This window comes from Garra rufa, chromosome 16 (assembly GCF_049309525.1).
Source record: "Garra rufa chromosome 16, GarRuf1.0, whole genome shotgun sequence".
Lineage (NCBI taxonomy): Eukaryota > Metazoa > Chordata > Actinopteri > Cypriniformes > Cyprinidae > Garra > Garra rufa.
In genome coordinates this window covers 31058901-31082167 of record NC_133376.1, presented here as the reverse complement: position 1 = coordinate 31082167, position 23267 = coordinate 31058901, and the positions used below count along the sequence as shown (strand labels likewise).

General features: G+C 35.3%; 3 protein-coding genes across 3 annotated transcripts; 2 read left to right on the top strand and 1 right to left on the bottom strand.

Annotated features, from left to right (window-relative positions):
• Positions 1–2842: 2842 nt before the first annotated feature.
• On the top strand, positions 2843–7977 carry lcp2b (lymphocyte cytosolic protein 2b). The gene is made up of 13 exons (XM_073820228.1): positions 2843–2886; positions 3343–3408; positions 3497–3525; positions 3674–3708; positions 3786–3984; positions 4071–4141; positions 4214–4277; positions 4352–4426; positions 4519–4576; positions 4665–4734; positions 5005–5079; positions 5303–5458; positions 7396–7977. Exons 1-13 carry the CDS (start codon positions 2843–2845, stop codon positions 7519–7521), a joined length of 1068 nt encoding a protein of 355 aa, XP_073676329.1. The 3' UTR covers positions 7522–7977.
• A 1644-nt stretch (positions 7978–9621) lies between these two features.
• On the bottom strand, positions 9622–9989 carry syce3 (synaptonemal complex central element protein 3). The gene is made up of 2 exons (XM_073820227.1): positions 9887–9989; positions 9622–9803 (listed from the first exon to the last, which is right to left on the bottom strand). The coding sequence occupies exons 1-2, from the start codon at positions 9987–9989 to the stop codon at positions 9622–9624; spliced, it is 285 nt and encodes a 94-aa protein (XP_073676328.1).
• A 1360-nt stretch (positions 9990–11349) lies between these two features.
• foxi3b (forkhead box I3b) lies at positions 11350–13233 on the top strand. The gene is made up of 2 exons (XM_073821110.1): positions 11350–12060; positions 12239–13233. The coding sequence occupies exons 1-2, from the start codon at positions 11466–11468 to the stop codon at positions 12802–12804; spliced, it is 1161 nt and encodes a 386-aa protein (XP_073677211.1). The 5' UTR covers positions 11350–11465; the 3' UTR covers positions 12805–13233.
• The last annotated feature ends 10034 nt before the right edge of the window (positions 13234–23267 follow it).

Genomic DNA, 23267 nt, shown 5'->3' with positions numbered 1-23267 from the left:
CTTTTATTTAAATAAAATATCTTAGATTCTGAATCGCTACATTACATTTCTCACCAACAAGGTGTGTTTGAAGTTACCAAACTCACAGCTTAATTTTGTTTATAGCGAGAGATGCAGATAATTCACACATGCAACTCCCTTTCTCCCTCTCTCTCTCTCCAAAAATGGCCATATATTTGAGAAAAAAATGATTGTCTGTAATGTTGGGAAAAGTTACTTTTAAAAGTAATGCATTACAATATTGCATTATTTACATTAGTTACTTTTACTTAGTATTTACTTGGTTACTTATTATGGAACGAAATGCATTACGTTACTTTTGTGTTACTTTTTAAATCTGGGAAAAGCTTGCTTATTTGCTTTTAATATAAAAAGCTCTATTTTTGGCAAATGTAAAAGCCTATTCACACCAAAAGCCTCTGGCTAGAGGAAAAGTAAATTCACGTCTGTACAGTACAGCGCAGTAGAAGAAAGTTCAACACTCTTTAGCAAAAAAAAAAAAAGATGAACAAGTATTAGTTTATCTTGAGTCATTATTTCTCATTAGTATGGCTGAATTGGATCATCGAAGGACAGCAGCAAAGACACTAGAAAAATGGGATTAAATGCATAAAATGATATTTTTATTATTTAATTATTGCAGTTTTGCATCATATTCTGAGTTGCTTTTTACAGTTTTTATTCATTTTGAGGAACACTGAATTTGTTTTTTGTGAGTGAGATGAATTAATGCATTTATCACATTTATTCTAGAACTAAAGTAATCTTACTCCCGATTTCTCTTAACATGGGGACAGGAGAGCTTTCAATCAATAAATGGGAAAAAAGTAACTGGCATTACTTATTTGAAAAAGTAAATCAGATATTTTCATAATGCATTACTTTACTAGTTACTTGAAAAAAGTAATTTGATTATGTAACTCATGTTACTTGTAATGCGTTACCCCCAACACTGACTGTCGATCATTTAACATTTCTATCGTAAATCAGTTGATTAATATTAAATGATTACCTCGCTCTCTTTTAACGTTAAACTGACGCTTCGCACTAGATTTTGCATTTTGCCTCTGTGAGCAGTAGACCACTTTGAACCAGTAGACCACTTTGATTTGATTGGCCATTACAATGATTCTGACATCGATGAGTGATGAGGCAGTGCAGGCTTAAAAAAGTAACTTTTAAAGCGTTTTGGCATCCTAACAAGAGAGCTGAATATTGGAGTGAATCCCCCTCAATGTGGTTACGGCCCTGGTATATGGTATTGTGCAAAGGATGTAGGCACGTAAGATATAATATTTATAATGTTTGCTTTAATGAGCTAGTAGGAAACATATGTTAACATTTGAATTATTATTTAAAATGCAATTTTAGTATCACTCAATGATGGTGAGATCCAATCTCTGTAGATACAAAAATCTCACTGGATTATTACAACTAATGGCAAAAAGAATATTTGGTAATGTAAATGGATGTCCTACTTGCACAATAAAGGGGTCATGAACTGAGAAACTGAAATTCCCTTGATCATTTGACATATAAGAAGTCATTGTACTATAAAAAAACATCCTGTGAGTTTCAGAACTCAAAAGTCATTACTCTAAAAACAGCTTATATTGAAGGCAGTATATAGCTTTTGAAATGATCTACTCTATGATGTAATAGTGTGAATAAGCACCGCCTCGGCAGAAAAAGATAAACGCCTGCTTCTACATCACTGCCTGTTTAGCCCCACCCACTGCAGGTCTAAGTTGCCTTTGAAAACAAAAAGACATTGAACAGTGCTAAGTTTTGGAAAAACAGTGTTTGTGTTGCCTTCCCTCTGACCCCAACGTTAGAAAAGATTTAATGAACGTCATTTTTAATGAAGATCTAGACGGCATCAGTAAGAACTTGGTACTTTGTTCACTCTTTTTTACCACGGATTCATTTACAAACAAAAAGATTGAAAATAAAAGCAACTATATTGCATCCGGCAGTAATGTCACAACACAAGTTTAAGTAACGTTTCATGACGTAGTCACTCTACACTGTAAACAAAATCTGTAGAAATTACAGTATTACTGGCAGCTGGTTGCCAGTAACTTACTGTAGATTTAAATTTATGCTATTTACTGGCAACAGTTTGTTCAAAGTTAATTGAACATTAAACATTAACAAGTCTTTATCTTTACAGAATAAAACTAAAATAACAGCCTCATGCAAAGCATTCTGGGAACCAAAATCTGAAGGAAAAAAACAGAAAAAGGTTGATGAAGGTTTCTGGTTCCCAGAATGCTTTGCAGTAGGTTGTTATTTTATAGTTTTATTCTGTAAAGACAAAGACTTGTTAATGTTTAATGTTCATTTAACTTTGAACAAACTGTTGCCAGTAAATAACATAAATTAAAAATCTACAGTAAGTTACTGGCAACCAGCTGCAGAACTACAGCAAATTTTTTACAGTGTAGCTTTGTCTCTTCTTACAGGTTGTTTGATATGTATTGAGATATTTATGCGTTTTTGACCCAAATTATGTCAGTGTCTATCTATGTGGAATCTACGCTGTTAAACAGACACAATATTAGCCAATCACAGCAGTGGGTGTTTACTTTAGCATCTACAACTCACCACACCTGTTCAAAGTGGTGCATTCTAATGAGGGGGGTTAAAAACAGGGCAAAAAATAGCTTATTATTTATAATTTACGTTTTTTGATGTTGATAACATTAGAAGTGGACCTCAGAAAACAGTACAAAATAAAACCAAAAGAGGTTCATGACCCCATTAAGGAAAACAACACAATCTCAAAACATTTTTGGTAGTATTATATAAAACTATTCCTGTTTTTATCTTGTTCTAGAATATGACTGATAAGGACCTTAAGAAGTTTCCCACAGCACACATACCGTAAGTTTTAAGCGCAACACCAAGAACAAAATCCTCACACAGAAAATAAAAAGGTATAAACTAGACTAACTGAATAGGGATAAAGGGCATGTGCCTTCTGGCTTTGCTATGTCTGAATTTGCAGATGTCTATATCTGAAGCAACTTGCATTGGCTGGAAATTGCATTAGTTCATTTCATTAGATCATGCATTCCCTGGGAATCAAACCCATGGCCTTGGCATTCTGTTTGAGCTACAGAAGCATTACTCGTCTAGATTATAGCAACTGTCCAATACAAGACAGAAATCTAAGTGAGTCACTTAAAAGTGATCATAAGATGTAATGTTTACTGTTTGCCTCCAAATATTGTTAAAAAAAAGGAGATAAAAATCTATATTCAAAGTATGTATAGTCTGTTGAGCTTGTAAATGTTACATTGCTCTATATGTATTTACTTCTGGTTTTCTATTTGGAAGATTTATCACAAAGATCTGCAGAGATATTAATCAGAACAACAAACAAAAGAAGGGTGTGTTTAACAGGTAAGCAAGATCATGCTATAAAACACTTAATAAACAAAGCTGAACTGTCTCTAAGACTTTGACATTTTAAAACCTTTGTCTTGACTAGACCAGATCATCGGATGCCTCCAAACCAAGGTAACTCTTGTGCAGCTATGTAAACAACTGCGGTTATACTACTTAACCCATTATGCACAATACCTAAAATATGTCTCTCTCTCTCTCTCTCTCTCTCTATATATATATATATATTTTTTTTTTTTTTTTTTTTTTTGAAAAAATGTAGAATCTACTTCAGGAGGCTGGGACTCTGATGAATTTGTAAGTCTTCATGTTATACTTTTTTGGAACTTACTATTAAATGTGCATTATTAAATTAAATAAAGTGCATTGTCTAGGACCAAGAAGGAAGTGATAACGACTATGAGGAGCCAGATACTAATGAGTTTGAAGACAATTACATATGCGCAGCATCATGTGATATTGAGGATGATCCTGATGCTGAGGATGACTATGAACCACCTCCTACTAATGCACCTTCTGAATTACCGTCTCACTTTCGTGTTGCCAAGCCTCTGGGTGAAGGCGAATACTTGGGTAATTCACAATACATACATAAATGAAAGAATCTATATATTTCAAATTCGATTTACTCACCCATTTTGTAATGTGGCGGTGTGTAGACAGCCCACGTGGTTCTGCCAGACCACCCCAGGACATCAGGCCAGCATCTATTCCTAGAGGGCTTTTGAATGTAAGTAAAGATCTTTTTAGTTGAAATATATCTTAATGACCCTTTTTTACTTTAATGACTCTTTACTTTCAGACATCTAAGCCTCCATCACGACCGGACCCTTCTCCACACAGGCCTTCCATTCCCCCCAATCAATGTAAGTGAGTTCAATTTCAAATCCTTTGACTAAGCAAGTATGATCTCTAAATGTTTTGAAAATCATATCCACAGTAAAACCTGGTGTGCCAAAGGTAGATCGGACTAAGAAACCTGGCTCATCTACTCTGCCAAAATTTGGCAAATCAGGTATCAGTTTTAATTTGAAACCATCTTAAAAACTTGTGTATTGTACGGTCATTTATATTTGAACTTAAAGAATTTCATTTTTATCCCTACAGCAACAAACCAAAACACCTCACCAATGGGTTCAAAATCAGCAACTTTTCCATCACAAAGGTGTGTATATTTATCAACAACTTGAATTTCATTCCTATAAATTCAAAGAGCAGTAATACCTACATTTTTTTTTCAATCTCCAACACAGATTTAACACCCAACAGAGGGATGACTTTCCTCCTCCTCCACCTGTAGAAGTGAATGTGATGATGGGGCAGGTGAGCACAATTATGTTACTTATAATAAACACGACAACCACCATCACAATTCCACAAACCATCAGTTAACTTAAAACATGCAGCTAGACTGGATAACCACAAGATGGCGCTGTTGTTACACGTGGTCCTGTGTTTTTTTTTTTTTTTTGACAATGACGTTAAACAAAAGAAACACAAACCCAGTATTGCTTACATGTCATTATTTCCAGTCATAGAATAAAATGCACACTAGTCCACAGTCTAAAGGCTGAATGTTTTTTATGCACTCAGGACATGGATCCACGGTGGTATGTGGGGCAAATGGCACGAGGAGATGCCGAAGTCTCACTCAGACAAATGAACAGAGTGAGTTCCACCACTTAAGTCATAGAATGTTTTAAAATTTTTGCTAAAATGCAACCCTCCCTTAATATTAAATGTAATAAAATCAAGCTTTATGAGAGAATTGATTTGTAATTAAACAACACAATAAAAATCCAGGCCTTTGCTATATGAAGTGAAGAGAGAGCAGAAAATAGAGGGCAAATGTATGAAGACATTGCACATACATTGTCTTTTTTTTTTTTAGGATGGCACTTTCTTGGTGAGAGACAGTTCAAAGGGCTGCACAGATCAGCCATACACACTCATGGTGCTTCACCAGCAAAAAGTGTACAACATCCAGATCCGTTTCCTTGGAAACAGCGATGGATATTCCCTGGGCACGGGCCTAAATGGTATCGAGGTAATGGCATCTGTTGATTCTGACAGAAACGTCAGTCTTGAATGATGTCCTAATTGACCCTGTAAAGCCTGGTGTATAGTATATGATAAATAATAGTCAGAAAAAATCTTTTTGTTGTTGTTGTTGTTGTTGAATGGAACAGTTTATCAAACCTTTAGACAAAAGCATAAAACAGTTTTGGTATGTGTTTATTTTGTTGGGTATCACATTTTCTGTGTCAGACTTTTATGGCTTGTATAATATGATACAGTGATCTAGAGGCCCAAAAAGAGCAAAACTATTCATTTTGGTGCAGTTGCTGACATATATATGATTAAAAAGTTTTTGATTTTTGAAAGATTTTGAGAGCTTGTAATCATTTCAAGATAACAGTATACTACAGTACTTACATAAAAATACATTTAAATATTAAAAATGTTGTTAACTCTTTAACGTCTTGGTTATGATGTATGTGACCTAGGACCACAAAACCAGTCATAAGGTATTTTTTTAAACCGATTTATACATCATCTGAAAGCTGAATAAGCCGAAAATTTGGAATCTGAGGGTGCAAAAAAATCTAATTATTGATAAAATCACCTTTAAAGTTGTCTAAATGAAATTCTTAACAATGCATATTACTAGCCAAAAAATTAAGTTTTGATATATTTACGGAAGGAAATTTACTAAATATCTTCATGGAACATGATCATTACTTATTATCCGAATGATTTTTGGCGTAAAATAAAAATTTATAAATTATATTGTATTGTAAATATTGTACTGACCCAATATTTAAACTAACAATCTATATTATTAAAACTAATAATATAGATTATTAGTTTTATGAAAGCTGTCATTTTTATTTTGGGGGAAAACATAATGCAAAGCAATACAAAGATGATTAAGAGCCATACAAATAAATGTGCCTCATAAGCCTAATCATATATCATATTTGTACAGATAGTAAAAAAAAACTATTTTGCTGTTCATCTTGTAAGTGTTTATCTTGAAATATTAGCAAAAAAAGTAATTCTTACGTTTACTTTTTGAAAATCAGTAAAGATTTCACGGCAAAAAGATGGAGACATTTTTAGATTTTTAAATATAATACAAGAATAATATAATACATTTGTTCTTGGAAAATGTAAAAATCAAATCACATTTTATAATTTGTTCAAATCATTATATCATTTTTTATTATGCTTTAAGGCATTGTATTTGTTGAAAAAGCATAATTATCAATTAAATGACAGAAGGAATGTAGTAGATTGTGTACAAAAGTTTTTTTTTTTAGCAAATTTTGATCATGTTGACAAATTAGAGGCATAATTTAGTTAAAAAGTTATGTATCAAATATGATACAGTAGGCTTTATAGCAGGGGTGGCTAACATCGGTCCTGGAGAGCCACAGTCCTGCAGAGTTTTGCTCCAACCTTGATTAAAAAGCTTTCTAGTAACTTTTTGACCTTGATAAGCTTGTTCAGGTGTTTTTGATTAAGGCTGAAGCTGAAACCTGCAAGACTGTGGCTTTCCAGGATCGATACTGGCCGCCCCTGCTTTATCCACCTTTTTCGTCCTGTAAGAATGGGCCATTTGTACATTTTATGGGTCAGGCTTCTGGTCTCATCTGCGTCCAGCTATTTTTAGCTGTACGAAACAACTTGTTTTGCTACTTGATATTGCAAAACAGTGTGTCCTAATGTATTCTCTTAATTATGAACACACTGGTTTGTAGTGCAAACAGCTTTACCGTTTAATGTAAGTTGTTATTCTTCTCGTTATTTCCCTATAGCAGATAATGAACCAGAAGTCTTGCTCATAGGCTTACATCCGTGTTAATGAAAAAGGTGGATAATGTTAATAAGAGTGCGGACTGTGTTTTAGATTATCATCTGTGGTATTTTTAATTGGTTTAGTGATATTTCCTCAATCAATCGATTGTATTTGTGTCCCAGAATTTCTCTAGTGTCGCGGACATGATCGCACACCACATGAATACCCCACTGATTCTGATAGACGGAATGGAGCATGGAGCCAGACCACATCGGCAGTGCTGCCTCATGCACCCAGCGGGTTTCTGATCCAAAAATGCAGAAGAGAAATCTATATAATGCTGTCAAACAGACTTTAATGGAATTCAGCCACTTTGTCTGGTGAAGTGCAGAAATTATGTTGGCAAATCAACATCAGGATATCTAAGCACTGAAAAATAAAGTACAAGACTAAATTATTAAATCACAGTTTAATTTGATCAGACAAGACTGTCTACACTTCTTAGATTGAGGATACATTTTTAAACACTTTCAATGTTAAGATCAAGAGGCTTTCTTAGACTCAATGTCTTATCAACTCTTTTGTCTGTTCTAAATTAAATATTCCTAATGCTGTTAATGTTTGAACCTAATGTTTCCTAATAAATAGTGATGTTTAAGTGAAAAAGCACTTCTCTTGAGTTACATATTTAGTCTTCCGTCATCTGTGCATGTTGGGGTTTCCACGTCAGTCTGGAGGCACGCCATTTTATCAGGGTGTGTGAAGCATACGGTCAGGTTACACTGCAGCAGCTGGGTCTTCACTGCAAACAAAGGGTGTAGTGGTTGAACATACAGCAAGAAGAACACAAGAAGAGACCCTCTCATTCCTTTCTGGCTGACTGAAACATAACCAGCACCAACAGGTTATGTTTACTGTAATCAAAGTATATAAATAGAAGCATTCTGTTATGTATTAAGCAAAGGTTACTGTTAACGTACACCCAAAAGCAAAATCTATCAGTTCATTTGACAGTAATCAATCTAAAATATGGCTATAGCCGGTCTAATCCACAAGTAACTGTTGAAATATGTTTATAAATGGTGTTTGGTGCTACTTAACTGGATAGGCAGGGCTCAACAATAGATGTAGCCAACATGATTTCTTGCCAAACCCAATGGCACTATGACATAATAAAACTCATTATTGACAGCCCTGGAGGATTTGCGGGATGTTCTGAGTGCTGATATGTTTGTGTTAGCATTGACGGCGGGCACAGATTAATGTCTTAGTGCTGACTCTTCGTTAACTGCCACCCTTGGCAAGGATGCCACGTTTTCTTCTAAATGTGTTCATGCAATACCCATTTCAAAGCCCTCAGAAGAATTTCTGCCAGCACTATAAAAGAGGAACTATTAAACTGCCAGCACATTTCAGAATTGTCAAAACATGAGTATGCGGAGATGACTTTTTAAACTGTATATTACTATACAGTATTAGGTAATTTTACAATACTGTTGAAAAATCTATAGGCCACGTTCACCTAGTAACAGAGTACGGTTGGCAGTCCTGTATTTGAGTCCTTAATACAGTTACCGTCAAACAGTACGGTTATTTACGGGTTACAACCGCTTTGATCACTGTTGCAGGCTTGACTCCCATTGCATGTTCATACAGACAGTATTCAAGACACTACTGTTAAACGGGCCATTTTCTTACACCTGTAAGTAAATGCGGTTGTCAATCCCAAAAACTGACAGTGTGAACTTAGCCTAAGAAAATAAGGTTGGGATTTGGTTCAACAGTCACTAACAGTCACTAATTTATGCTAACAATAAGAACTTCTAACATTGCAAGTTTACCTTCCAACTGGTCCATCAATTCCGACATTAAATCCAACTGCTTCAAGAAGTAATCCACGCCACCCAAGGTCCCATGTTCACTGTTCTCAGTTGAATTTCCTGCACACTCCATCTGTAAGTCCATTACACACAAAGGTAAGTATAATTTTTATGTATAACAAATTATATGGTCTCCTTCTGTTTAAAATGGGTGACATACAAGAAGAACTTAAATTTGAACAGCATTTTAGGTAGGATATTAGATTTTGAGAATGGATTTTGAGAATTAGTAAACACAATAATAAATCATTAAACTCATTTGGAAGAACACTGAAATCTGCATACAAATATGATACAGAACAATCAGAAGCCCCTTTTTTTGCATTTTAATGACACTGGATAAATCAGATTCATACTCAGCATGTTTGCTTTGTTGATCATTTTATTCATCTGTGTGAGGGTATAAAATCATGTTAAATCACAAATATATGTCAGCGCTGAATAACTTTGGCAAATCTAGCAGGATATTTAAGAACATTAACATTATCATCATATCAGATGCCTCTGTTGTACACTGAAACTCTAATATTATTCTTTGGGGATATTATGTTCTTCAGCAGCAGGATGACTATCTTTATCTTGTCCATCTGTGGGACCATAGATGACAGCTTTGCACTTGAGGAACTCATTCTCCAGGCTCTTGAGGGATTCAGCGAGATCTGGACTGGTGCGGAGCACAACCATATCATAGGCCATCCAAGACAACTTCACTGAGGACAAAGACACTGATTATTGACACTGAAGATTCACGGCATTATTGTTGTACTTACTGCGGTATTTGTTTGCTATCTACCTGAAACATTCTCCATTTGTTCAGTCATCTTCTCCAAATGTTGGTTCAGTTGTAAACTCTCACGACTGAAGTCCTCACAGACACTTGAAATGTCGTCAGACATCTAACAGTGTTAAAAACCAGCAAACTCCGTAACTCCCGCAGGATTACTTAATCATATATGTTAAATGAATTACATTTTCACGATAAATTAAATAAGACCAAGTTTTAAACGTTCATAATCAGTTGTACACGTTTTCTTTCGTCCGTTTCTGTCATTCAGATTTACCTCAGACCAAAGAGACGTTGCTTTGAATTACGTTAATAAATCAATATAACTGTAGTGTGAACTGAAACTAATAACTTAAGAAAATTACCTTGAAAATGTAGCGAACTGTAGACGATTTGTTTCGTGGTTTATCTCGACCGCTGACTCGAGCAATGCTCGCCACACTTAGATTTAACGGCTCTTGCGCGTGCACGCGCAAATATTGCACACAGTCTGTACATTTCGCTTTGTTTTAAAGTATCTGCTTGACTTATTTACGCAATGTCGGTTCTTTAACAGTGTTCGTTTAAAAAAAAATATTAGATATATTTTAATTGAACAATGTCAAAACATTCAATACAATAAATGCAATACAATAAAGGAAATTTCAAAAGATAGGGGGAGATATAAACAATATTATAGGACTACATTAAAGGATGTACAGGCTTGCACAATTCGCATTGCTTTTTGTTTCTTTGAGGGCAATATGGACTTAATATAATGCTTCACTTCTTTTTTAAATGAAATTCAAAGAAAATATTAATAAAACACGTAATATATTATTTTACGTCACGACGTCCCCCTGACCTCCGGCCGTAGCCAGCTAAATAAAAGAATGAATGAACCAATTAACACATACAAAAATATAAATAAATGTAATATATAATAATACAATGGAATTCAGTTTGCACTTATATTACGCTCTATATCTAGCTTAAAATGTATTCGCATGTTTTAACTAATTACAACACTTTCGAAAAGGGAAATGAATGGAATGGTTGAATGACAAGAATGTAAACACCATTCTACTAACAAAAATAAAAGCTGCAATTGAAACTTTCTGTTAATAAATTAGTGTTTGTTCCTCATAAAATATCTGAAGAAGTATAGAAGTAAAAAAAAAAACGTTAGACTTCAAAGAATACATTTTCAGGAGTTTTAGGTAGTTGTAACAGAAAATTCCAGTGTGTCAGGCTAAACCCTGTGAATGCCTTCAGGTGATGGTGGTGCTGCTGGTTTGTGGATGGGTGGGTGGGTGCATGGGGGCTGTGTCAGGAAGAGTCTAAACACGTGGAAGGCTTCAATAAGGTGGGACTTAGGCGGTGCTACACATGCATAAATAAAACAGGTGCAACAGGTGATGTTGATACAGCAGAGGAAAGCACAATAATAGCACTGAGAGAGGACACACGCAGAACAACTCCGATTGGAAACATCTCAGAACTCCTGAAAATATCCCTGGACGATAAGTTAAAGAAGTACAGGTCATTAGAGAGAAAGACACGGACAGAGAAAGACTTTACAAGTGGAACACATCAGGATCACCGAGCAATGACATCCTATGAATCTCAAGGTCAGTCTCCGACGAGATGTGGCCCTCAGTTCCCAAGCTTGGGACAGGAACCTCCAGAATTGAGTCTGTACAGCGACAGCTACTATCCACCACCGTCACTGCCGAGTCCACAGCGAGCAAATCCTTCCTCGTACGAACTCGGAGACTACGCCACCTCATCGCCTAACCCCTATCTGTGGTTCAACAACCCTGGGATGAACAGCAATCCTTATCTGGGTGGAACGCCTGGCCCTCCAGGACCTCCTTTCGTCCCCCAGCACTATGGCATGCAGAGGCCCTATTTGGGACCTGGGCCACCAGGTGGTCCTGGTGGTGAACTGAGCTGGTTCTCCATGCCTTCTCAAGAGGATCTTATGAAGCTGGTCAGGCCACCTTATTCATACTCTGCTCTTATTGCGATGGCCATACATGGTGCGCCCGAACGCCGCCTCACACTAAGTCAGATTTATCAGTATGTTGCAGACAACTTCCCTTTTTATAACAAGAGCAAAGCGGGATGGCAAAACTCGATTCGTCACAATCTCTCACTAAACGACTGTTTCAAAAAGGTTCCTCGAGATGAAGATGATCCAGGTGAGTGTCTCTTTGATTTTTATTTATTAAATCAAGTTAAAACTCGTAATAATAATCAACTACATAAACATAACACAATATTTATTAGTTATATGTATTCATTTTAATATTTTTCATTAATAATGTGTCATATTTATCATACAACTGTATTTAATGGCCAATTCCTTTTATTTTAAAGGTAAGGGCAATTACTGGACGTTAGATCCGAATTGTGAAAAAATGTTTGACAACGGCAACTTCAGACGCAAGAGAAAAAGAAAGTCTGACTGTCTCCCAGAGAAGAGCAGTTCTGGAGGGAATCTGAGCTCTGAGTCAGGAGACAGTAATGGCAGGGGCAGCCCGAAAAATCAAGCCGTTGACATTTCCACTTCGCCTGAGAAGGGCCCTTCACCCGCATCCACGGGTCCGTCACCATGCTTGAGCAACTTCCTGACTGAGATGTCTGGTGTAGCGGCTGGTTCTCTCGACATGGAAGCAGATCCCCTGAGTCGGCCCTTTGCACTCAGTCTGCCGGTGGACGGAGCACAGAGAGCTTCGCAACCCGCAGGTTTCGGCACTTACTCCCTGGGCTCCACGGTGTCCGAGTGGGCGTCACCTCTGCCCCCACCGCCCTCCATTTCCCCCTCACCCTCCCACTCCACTTTAGGTTACAGCGGGCCTGGTCTCAGTCAGTTTAATGGGCATTTCTATCCTGGTTTGAGCTCGGCGGGTATTCTTTACCCTCGGGAGGGTTCAGAGGTGTAGGAAGGGTTGACAAGCTGAATGATCGATTCACACTACAGACTCTAGGGGGCAAGAAAAAAACTGTTGTTTTCCTGAAACTATACACTGCTTTGGGCCTAACTGAACTCCTTTGAGTTCTGTGGGCACAAGATACGAATGAATTCCCACAGGAATGGCCTAGTCAGCATGAGATATGACAGGCTGACTCTAGCAAAGGCCCCTGTTACCTGCAGCTCTGACCTGAGGTCAGCTGCTGACATCAAGCCATTTTACGCACCTATCTAATTCTTCCTTCACTCATATTACTGACTTCAAGCACCTGTAATGAAACAGGACAGTGAATCACTTCTAATGTGGGCAGAGAAACTCCAGTGAAAATGCATACGGTGAAGCAGGTTTTCTTCTGCTGCATGCTGGTATTGTAATAAGATACTGTCAGTCTTTGTATTTGTATTTGTATGTGTTTTATGTATAGTTGTAAAGTTGGGTATGTGTGAATGTTGGAGTGTTTCATTTTATTATTTTATTTTACTATGAGGTCTTTAAGGGTGTATAATTCTTCTTTTTTAATAAAATATGTCTAAAATTAAATTGATTTATGTTATTCAATTGAATAATGTTATTTTCAAAAATCTCTTTGTATTCTATTAAAAAACAAATCCCTTTTAATTTTATTGAAAAGAAATCCTTATCTCAGTGTCCATGGAAAAAAAGGATGACCTTGAAAGAACAAGAACTAGTTTCACCAGGTCACTCTAACTGTCATCACTCCTCCCTTTTTTTTTCTCTTGAGACTTTCATTTTGCATTATGTAGGCTACTGCTGAGTCCACGGTTTTTGGCAGTGCTTCAATTATATACTTAAAATTTGTCAGCATTTGTATTTCACTGATGATGATGACATGAAGACAGCATGGTAGCTGCTCGAGATGAGAGTTTGATATTTTTGTTTAGTTAACAGAAAATTTTATACAGCCAGACAGTGACTGATGTTTAACAGATTCTTACATGTTCTGCTATATGATTTCAGTTCCATTCATGTGTAGACACTGAGATGATGGACATGACATTATTCTTAAATTTAGTGGCCTCAAAAAGCATTTGTACATTCATAAATGATAAAACAATAGATATACTGTATAAAATTAAGAAAAAAGTATTTGGACACTCTCTGGTTGTTAAATGTAAACATAAATGGTTTAAATCATTAGATTTAACTTTATTGTCATTATGCAAAGTACAAGTACAGTGCCAATGAAATGCAGTTAGCATCTAACCAGAGGTGTAAATAAATATATGAGAAGTTCATTTGCGAAAACAGATTTTCAAAAATCATCTTCATTCAAAGTAATGTCAATCAAACTGTAATTAGGTCGTTTTGATTAAATAATAATAACCAACACAGCTAACTAACACAATAAAAACATGATCACACACACACACACACACACACACACACACACACACACACACACACACACACACACACACACACACACAAAAACATGATTTATGAAAACAAACGTTTTTGCACTCATGCTGAAATGCAGTCATGAGTGAATGCCTATAAAGGAAGTGCTTTCTGCAAATATCAATTTCACAATTTGAATAAATGTTTTGTTTTCCATACTGCTAAAAGGATCAACAGCCAATTTATGCTCTGCCAAGTTTTAGGAATGACAACCGCATTTCAACACTGGAGTGAATTTGCTAAATTATCTTTCTGTGAGTCACTCATGAGATTGCAATGATTGACACTGACATAGTGACAGATGGGACAAAAAAAATTTATATGTTGAAATAGTTGTCAATTTTTGAAAGACTATGTGTTTTACTGTATTATATTAGAATTTATAATCATTTAAGTACATTTTTTATTTTTAATTAATTAAAAGGAGTGTGTTCCAATAGTTTTCGCCAAGGCATCAATCATGGTATACAGAATTGTGACCCTGGACCACAAAACCAGTCATAAGGTTAAATTTTTACAAAACTGCTCAATAAATAAGCTTTCTATTGATGTATAGTTTGTTAGGATAGGACAATATTTGGCCGAGATACATCTATTTGAAAATCTGGAATCTAAGGGTGCAAAAAAATCACCTTTAAAGTTGTCCAAATTAAGTTCTTAACAATGCATATTACTAATCAAAAATTACATTTTTATAGGTTTACAGTAGGGATTTTACAAAAAATCTTAATGTAACATGATCTTTACTTAATTCCCTAATGATTTATGACAAAAAAAAGAAAAATCAATAATTATGACCCATACAATGTATTTTTGTCTATTGCTACAAATATACCCCAGCGACTTAAGACTGGTTTTGTGGTCCAGGGTCACAATTGTGAAAATTCACTGGTATTTTGGTATTTTGATAAATCTGTAACAACCTAAATCTCCTTTTACAATTATTCATTTGAAAATATCTTGATGTAATAAAAAAAGGAAATTAAGCAAAGAAACTGAAGTAGTACCTAGGGTTTGATACAATTAAGGTGTTGCTTAAGTGTCCAAAAACTCTTTTTGTAGATGATTCAAATGCATGCTCAACAATCAGAATATGAAAGATATATAAAAATAATAATGAAAACCCCCAGAAACTTTGGTTTAGACCAACTGAAAAGTTTCTGAGACCTGATTCTACAGCCCTGAGCAGTAGAGGTGTGTGTGTGTGCATATTTGTATTTGTACTGTCAAGATATCCATTAAAGGCACTAAATGTCGACATGATGGAGAACTTTGTTTGGCAACTTTCACCAAGTTGTTAAGGTCACCAACAGACATGTTGTATCAGTAAATCAGTTATCTTGTCAAAATTGAATTCATTTGGTTGTTTCTGACAGTCTTTACTGACTTAAGGGAACCTTTAAGCAGGTAAAAGTTTATCATGAAGACCTTAGCTGTTTTGCATAACAGCTCACAACACACCCCAGGAGATCAAGGAATCACATTTTTTAAGAATTAATCAAATCTGGGTTTCATGATTTTCGTTTCTATCTTGTGTTTCATGTGTGCGAGCTTCATAGAGAATGAGCCCTTAAGCCATTTCTTGCCCAAGGGAATTTCCTCATCAGATGGGGAAATTGATATAGACTAAGCCCATTCTTTAGTTAACGCAACATACAAAACACGTGCCATTATTCGGCACACCAAAGAATCATTTGCACTACAGGATTCATGTGTGAGATGAGTTATGATAATTCCTGTTGGCCTGTCAACCATAAATGTTTCTAGGAAAAAAGAGAAAGGCAAACATTATTCACACGCATATAAACAGTAGTAAGGGAACGTTATTATAACAGAAAGGTATTTATTCCGCTAAAGGTGTATTTGCATATGACATATATCTGCTTATTTTGCTACTGTTTTTATGCAGCAGTCCATAGATTAAATGGCATATCGTATATATATTTCCATGCCAGTCGAGCACCAGCTGTGGCAGGTGAAACTAAGGAAGAAGAACTTGTTCTACTTTGTACCGTCTTCTTCAAATGTGCCAAAAGAAACAAGGAACACTCAGTCTTATAAAACCTAACAATGAAGCAAATTTAAGGAAAGCTGGCTTTTGGTTGAAAACTCTACACCCTTTCACTGATGCAATGATGCAAATTACCAACTGCTTATTTTGCCATTTGGGAATGCTCTGTGCTTTCTTTTTGGCCCATCTATATGGAGATTTTATGACTGTTTTTCGCTCAGACAGCAATTTACCATTACTGACCTCTCCAACTAAATTAGTTTGTAGAATATCGTTCTCTTTTGGGGCTACAGCCGTCTGCATTTATAGGTATTTATTTAGCAGACGCAAAGCAATTTACAAATAAAAAAAAGTCAGTCCCATGGTATGCACCTCTGCTTTTCCCTTATATTTAACACTTATTTAATATAAAAGTGTAATATTTATTCAAAGGAAAAACCATTTTGTCTTGTGGTTTTTGAGATTTGGCCTACAGCCATAAATGGAAATTTATGGATAAGACTGAAATGATGAATTAAAATAAAGCAACGCAAAGCAAAGCAATAAAAAGAAAACAAACAATATTCAGTCTACAAAGACATCAGTCATTCACATTCACACAGGTGCACATTGTGAGGGGGGATTTGTTACGGCAACGGGTCAGTAATCACAGATTATTACAAATGTACGTTTGTTAATGTTTGACTAATTAGCTTTTTATGTTGACTTATTTTTTCTAGATCTGTGCTCAATATCCAGCCTTCAACCACACTCTTTCCTGTAGCCTTGGGGCAGAATTATTGCCCAACAGTATAATGTGATTAAAATCTATAAATCTTCTGTTACACCTGCTGCCTGTTGTGTGGCACACACCTGTCCTTCAAACGGAATCCGCCAAAACAATGCGCTCGAGATGCTTTCGCCGTATTCCAGGAATGGATTTTATGACCTATTACCAGCCAATAACAGTCAGTACAAGAGCATTACTGACGAAAGTCTTAGTCCTAACTTGTCTTTTCACTTATCTTGGATAAACAATAATTAAAGAACGAAAGAAAGAAACACAACAGTGCTATTAACTTTCAACATCACGTTTTTTGAACATGTGCCTTGGAATTTTGTAATTATTTCGAATACACAATGGAACATGAATATGAATTTTATAATGAATTTATAATGAATTAAATATGTCCAATATTTAACTAATTTTTGTTTTACAAAATTACATTTTACAGTACATACACTACCAGTCAAAAGTTTTTGAACAGTAAGATTTTTTCTGCTCACCCAGCCTGCATTTTCTTTATCCAAAGAAAAGCAAAAACAGTAACATTTTGAAATATTTTTACTATTGTATTTCTGTGATCAAAGCTATATATTCAGCATCATTACTCCAGTCTTCAGTGTCACATGATCCTTTAGAAATCATTCTAATATTCTGTTTTACAGTTCAAAAAACATTTAGTATTATTACTATTATTATTATCAATATTTAAAACAGTTGAGTACATTTTAGGATTATTTGATAAACAGAAAGATCCAAAATTGGAAATAAATAGCTTTTGTAACATTATACACTATCCCCTGGTTTCACAGACAAGGCTTAAGCCTAGTCTAAGACTAATAATGTAAGTCTGAGCTGTTTCAACTGAAATAAACTTGCACTGACTTATCTTAAATTATTTCAGTGCCTTTGTTTTGTCTCAAGATGCTCACCAGTAATGTTTTTTTCTAAGCACAAAAATTACTTAAATGTCCTAATTAAACTGTGGGCTAATCCTGGCTTAGTCTAAGCCCTGTCTGTGAAACCAGGCCTTAACCATTTAAAACCTTAGAGTCAGCATAATTTTATTAATTATAGAAATTAATACTTTTATTTAGAAAAGGATGCTTTAAATTGATCAAAAGTGATGATAAAGACATTAAAAATATATTACAAAAGATTTCTATTTCAGATAAATCTTCTGAACTTTCTATTCATCAAAGAAAACTGAAAGAAAATCTACTCAGCTGTTTTCAAGACATAATAATAAATGTTTTTTTTTATCAGCAAATTAGAATGTTAGAACGGGTTCTGAGGGATCATGTGACTGGAGTAATTATGCTAAAAATCTGCTTTGAAATCACAGGAATAAATTACATTTTAAAATATATTAGAAAACAGTTACTTTAAATAGTAAAAATATTTAAAAATTGTACTGTTTTTGCTATACTTTGAATCAAATAAATGCAGGCTTAGTGAGCAGAAGAGACTTTAAAAAACATTAAAAACATTACTGTTCATAAACTTTTGACTGGTAGTGTAATTCAAATATCACTTCTTATACACATGTAAATTGTATTTAAATACTGTTTAAAAGTTTGGGATCCATAATAAAGTAATACTTTTATTTAGCTAATACTTTACACTAGTACTTTACAAAAGATTTAAAACAAAAGTAGTTATTTTGAACAAAATGAGTCATGGTTTTCACAACAACATTAAGCAGAACTACTGTTTTTAACATCGATAATAAGAAATGTTCTTTGAGCAGCAAATCAGCATATTAGAATGATTTCTGAATGATCATGTGACACTTAAGTTATTAAAATTGAATTGAAAACAGTTATTTTAAAATGTAATAAAACGGGAAAAAAACGCTTTATTTCTCATTCCATCTAGGGCTTGAAAATGTCAGTTCTGTGGTATAAACTAGTGCAATGTTTTTTCCATTCTGTTGGTATTGCCACTGTACTGTTTTGCAAATGTTATCTCTCAGCCTTGGGATTTAGATCAATCCTGATGTCAAATATGCTTATTCATTCTTAAGCCACAACATAGCTGATGAATCCTTAGAACAACTAAAAATAGGCTAAAATTCACAGTATTACTCCGCAGTGTTAGTGTGGGAGAGGGTTATGTCAAGGATAAGGTTCTGCGCAGTGTTGATAGAGTAAACTCTAAACAGACTTGAACAAATCCATCAGGACCATGACATGTTTCGAGGGAAGGGGCCAATGAACTGAAATTGAACTGTTAAAAGGTGATGACAGAACTGATAAGCTTTAAGCTTTATGGCTGTTATTTTTTTCTGTGTTAAAACATTGTATTTTAAATGGGGAACACGGTGCACTGGATCAGACTAACTCCCCCCGAAGGCCAATGCACCCAGCTGCCAACCTCTGCAACGTCAAAACCAAAACAGCAACCACGCGCTGCACTGTTATTAGCTAAACAGTATTGACTGATTAGCAATGTTTAGTAAACTCAGCGCCAAGACGTCAGGCAGAGCGATGAAGCTCTGATTCACTGAATCGGGCAGACGAAAGACCATCCAGTTCCAGGTTATTGTTGTGTGTAAATAGTCCTACACACTTCAGGCGCATGCTATGAGGAGAATAAGAGGCTCTCCTTGAATTATTGGTGCACGTATGCACAGCTAACCTTCTCCTACAAAGTCACATTAACGTACTTTTGACCTGATTGTTTGAATGACACATTAATACTCATTTCTAGTTGCTCTCTCTCTCTCTCTCTCTCTCTCTCTCTCTCTCTCTCTCTCTCTCTCTCTCTGTCTCTCACATACACCTACACACACTCACACAATCCCATTTAAGATATTACAGCATGTAAAGATTAAAACATGCAAAAGCTTTTAAAAATACACCGGATAAGTATTTTATTAATGTATTTAATACAAATTGAATAGACTAATTTTTGAAAGATTTAATCATGAAGAGTAGACACTATTAGAATTATAAAACAAAATGTATAAAAACATAATTATAAAATTCTGTTTAAATTGAATTCAAACTGAATTGCTGTTTCATGAATTTACACAGACAATCATTCTAAGAAAGACAAGCAATCCATTTCAGAACACTGACTAAATCAGGAAAAAACAATAGCCTTTTAAAACACACACATATCAAGAAAAGATACCATTTATCTTCTTGGTCCTTAAAGGAAAAGAAGTCCGTATTATGACAGAAAGAAGCCGTGATCCACTGAGTGCATTCAACAAGAAGACAACAATTATTCCATATATCTATGGTCCAAAGTCAATTTCCATCCTAATATGAGAGCAATCATCCTTTTGAATTGTTCCAGATGCAAACTAGCCTCTGTATATCTGGGGAGCAGAGCGCTCTAAATGAACTGACATGTACCAGGGCTTATATACAATATTTAGTGAAAATAGTGTTGAGAGACAACAAACACTTTAGTGTAATGGACTGTTCTGTGTTATTTCCCCCTAAAATATTTGACATGTCAACATGACAAAAACAAAACTTCTTGAGTGTTAAGAGGCATTTGGCCCCAACTCTGCTGGCTGCTGCTGGTTTCAAACATCGTGGTTGTTTATTAGTTTCAACAGCTAACAGCGGAGATGTTTCATAAGCAAATACAATGGCCCACAGATGCCTGGCCACATCCTTTAGTATCAGCCTTATGGTTGATGATGGAACATAAACCCCTGATATTCATCTAATCATCTCATCTGATCACTGCAGCCGGTTTGAAGTGAGACACGAAGCAAGCCAGCGCTATATCCTGGTTGTATGTATGCTGCCCCCTAGTGGTTAAAAGACTGTAGTGGGGGTGTAATTCACTAATTGCTCAGAATAGGATGGGGTTAATTAAAATGTTTAGTACGTGAGAAATAGACTTGTCTTAGCTAGTGTTATAAGTATTTCCTGACCTATTTGTTTTTGTCACTGTGAATATGTGAATAAATGTTGCATAAACAAATAGCGCATAAACAATGTGTGTCAGCTTAATTCTCATTTGCATTTTCATATTGTTGGATCCCTGAGAGGAAACTTCAAACAATCAACAAAACAATCAACAAGGGACCAGACACCTAGTAATTCATTCAAACCAATCAAGTATATAATACATGGAGAAAGCTAGCGCATTCCTGTTAGCATAGCTGATGCTTGACTCCTGGAATAAAACAACACACTTTTTGCTGTCTATGTTCATTGGCGCTTAGTTCCAAATAGTAGATGCTACTTTTAAATGTCTGTCAATAAAAAAGGCTCCCAAAATGGTGTAGTTATGATAACTATGCATGGGTTAGCGTAACTATGCTAACCAGCCAACCCTTAGCTGTATCCAAAATCATCCCCTATACCCTATTTCACTATTCCCTGCTTTAATTCACAAATATAGTCCACTTAAAGGGGTAAATAAAAACGTGAGCACATTCGGACACTGTATGCTACAATGATTACAGTTCATGGGATTCATAGCACTAGCTAAACAATGTACAGCAGTTATACACTCATTATTGTGCTGCATTATGGGATTGAATGAGTGCACTCGATAATGTCCACTATGGCTCAGACACTAAAACAAATGGATATGAGGTATGGGGGCATTTTCGGACACAGCGCTTCAATCTGGTTTCAACAAGCACATCACAGAAATCACAGAATGATATTTATGGAATCAATTTTCTCTGGAAAAAGGAAATATTAAGATTAATTGGAGCATAATATGTCTGTAGATCTAAGATTTAAACCTCTTTTTAAACGAATTTGAAATAAATGAACCCTGCTGAAAAAAAAAATGGTTTCCACTACAAATATCATTACAAACCATCGACTTTTAACCATTAAAAAATGGTTTTCTGTAGTGTGTTTTGGGACATATTCCATTAGGATTTAGTGGTTTTAACAAGCCACCAATAGACGGCGACCACTTACCAGTAGAAATCCACAGGGTCCATTACTGTTTCCATTAAAACCAATACAAGTCCAAATGCCAATTTTGTGATGGTGTCTTTTGTTTTTTCAACAGGGAAGCCATCAGGAGAAAGTCTAACATATTGACTTAAAGGGATAAAGTTACTAAGCCAAACAAATTCTAAAAACAGGTCTCTTATCCATAGTGATTTGCTTTTTTAACAAAGTATGTATAACAACATCAAAATGGGCAAATTTATTGCTTCTACCACATAAAATAATCTATAAAAATAGCTAAAAATATAGAACATATCAATGAAAACTTAATTTTACACTTATTAAAGACGTTTTTTTATATGCAATGTCTTCACCCATGCCTGTTGACCTTTAAATCATCTAAAAACGTCATGAGTCCAGAAGCATGGATGCACTGATGCATGCTGATCAGGCTGGTATCCTCACTCTAGTGCACTTACTTAGCCTAAGGTAAGATGTGGTCCCCACATCCAGCATTCATCAGCATACAACATGCCTCCACGGAGGGGCTGAAAAGAACTTTCCTATGGTAATAAATGGTGTGCCTCTCCTCTTGGAGATGTCAAATAGATTCATGCTGCTGTGCTGTCTCTGAGCTCTCTTACCTCATTACACTCATGATGGTGATTTACCATATTAGATATGCAACGTGACTGACAATAAAGATAAATTAACTTCCTGGAAAAAAAATGTGCTTTTTATACACAGCAACTAATATGACTGTAATGTAATTTATATGATTACTTTATATAATCACTCTAATTTCTCTGTAGCTAAATATTCATATACAGCTGAAGTCAAAAGTTTACATACACCTTGCAGAATATGCAAAATGTTCATTATTTTACCAAAATAAGAGGAATCATACAAAATGCATGTTATTTTTTATTTAGTACTGACCTGAATAAGATGTTTGCATATAGTCCACAAAATAAAATAATAGTTGAATTTATAATAATAAATTGTTGAATAAAAAGTTTACATACACTTGATTCGTAATACTGTGTTGTTACCTGAATGATCCACAGCTTTGTTTTTTTTTTTTTATTTAATGATTGTTGTTCATGAGTCCCTTGTTTGTCTTGAACAGTTAAACTGCCCGCTGCTCCTTGGTTTTTCAGCATTTTTGTGTCTCTGAACCCTTTCCAACAATGACTGTATGATTTTGAGATCCATCTTTTCACACTGAGAACAACTGAGGGACTCATATACAACTATCACAGAAGGTTCAAATGCTCACTGATGATCGAGAAAGAAAAAACGATGCATTAAGAGCCAGGGGTGTAAACTTTTGACCTGGGTAATTTTTATAAACTCA

Coding starts and splice junctions, on each gene's coding strand:
- syce3 (XM_073820227.1), bottom strand. CDS start 9,989: ATGTCTGACGACATTTCAAGTGTCTGTGAGGACTTCAGTCGTGAGAGT. Junction 9,804..9,886: donor ACAAATGGAGAATGTTTCAG/GTAGATAGCAAA, acceptor CTTTGTCCTCAG/TGAAGTTGTCTTGGATGGCC.
- lcp2b (XM_073820228.1), top strand. CDS start 2,843: ATGACTGATAAGGACCTTAAGAAGTTTCCCACAGCACACATACC. Junction 2,887..3,342: donor TTTCCCACAGCACACATACC/GTAAGTTTTAAG, acceptor TCTATTTGGAAG/ATTTATCACAAAGATCTGCA. Junction 5,459..7,395: donor CGGGCCTAAATGGTATCGAG/GTAATGGCATCT, acceptor TTTGTGTCCCAG/AATTTCTCTAGTGTCGCGGA.
- foxi3b (XM_073821110.1), top strand. CDS start 11,466: ATGACATCCTATGAATCTCAAGGTCAGTCTCCGACGAGATGTGGCCCT. Junction 12,061..12,238: donor TCGAGATGAAGATGATCCAG/GTGAGTGTCTCT, acceptor TTTATTTTAAAG/GTAAGGGCAATTACTGGACG.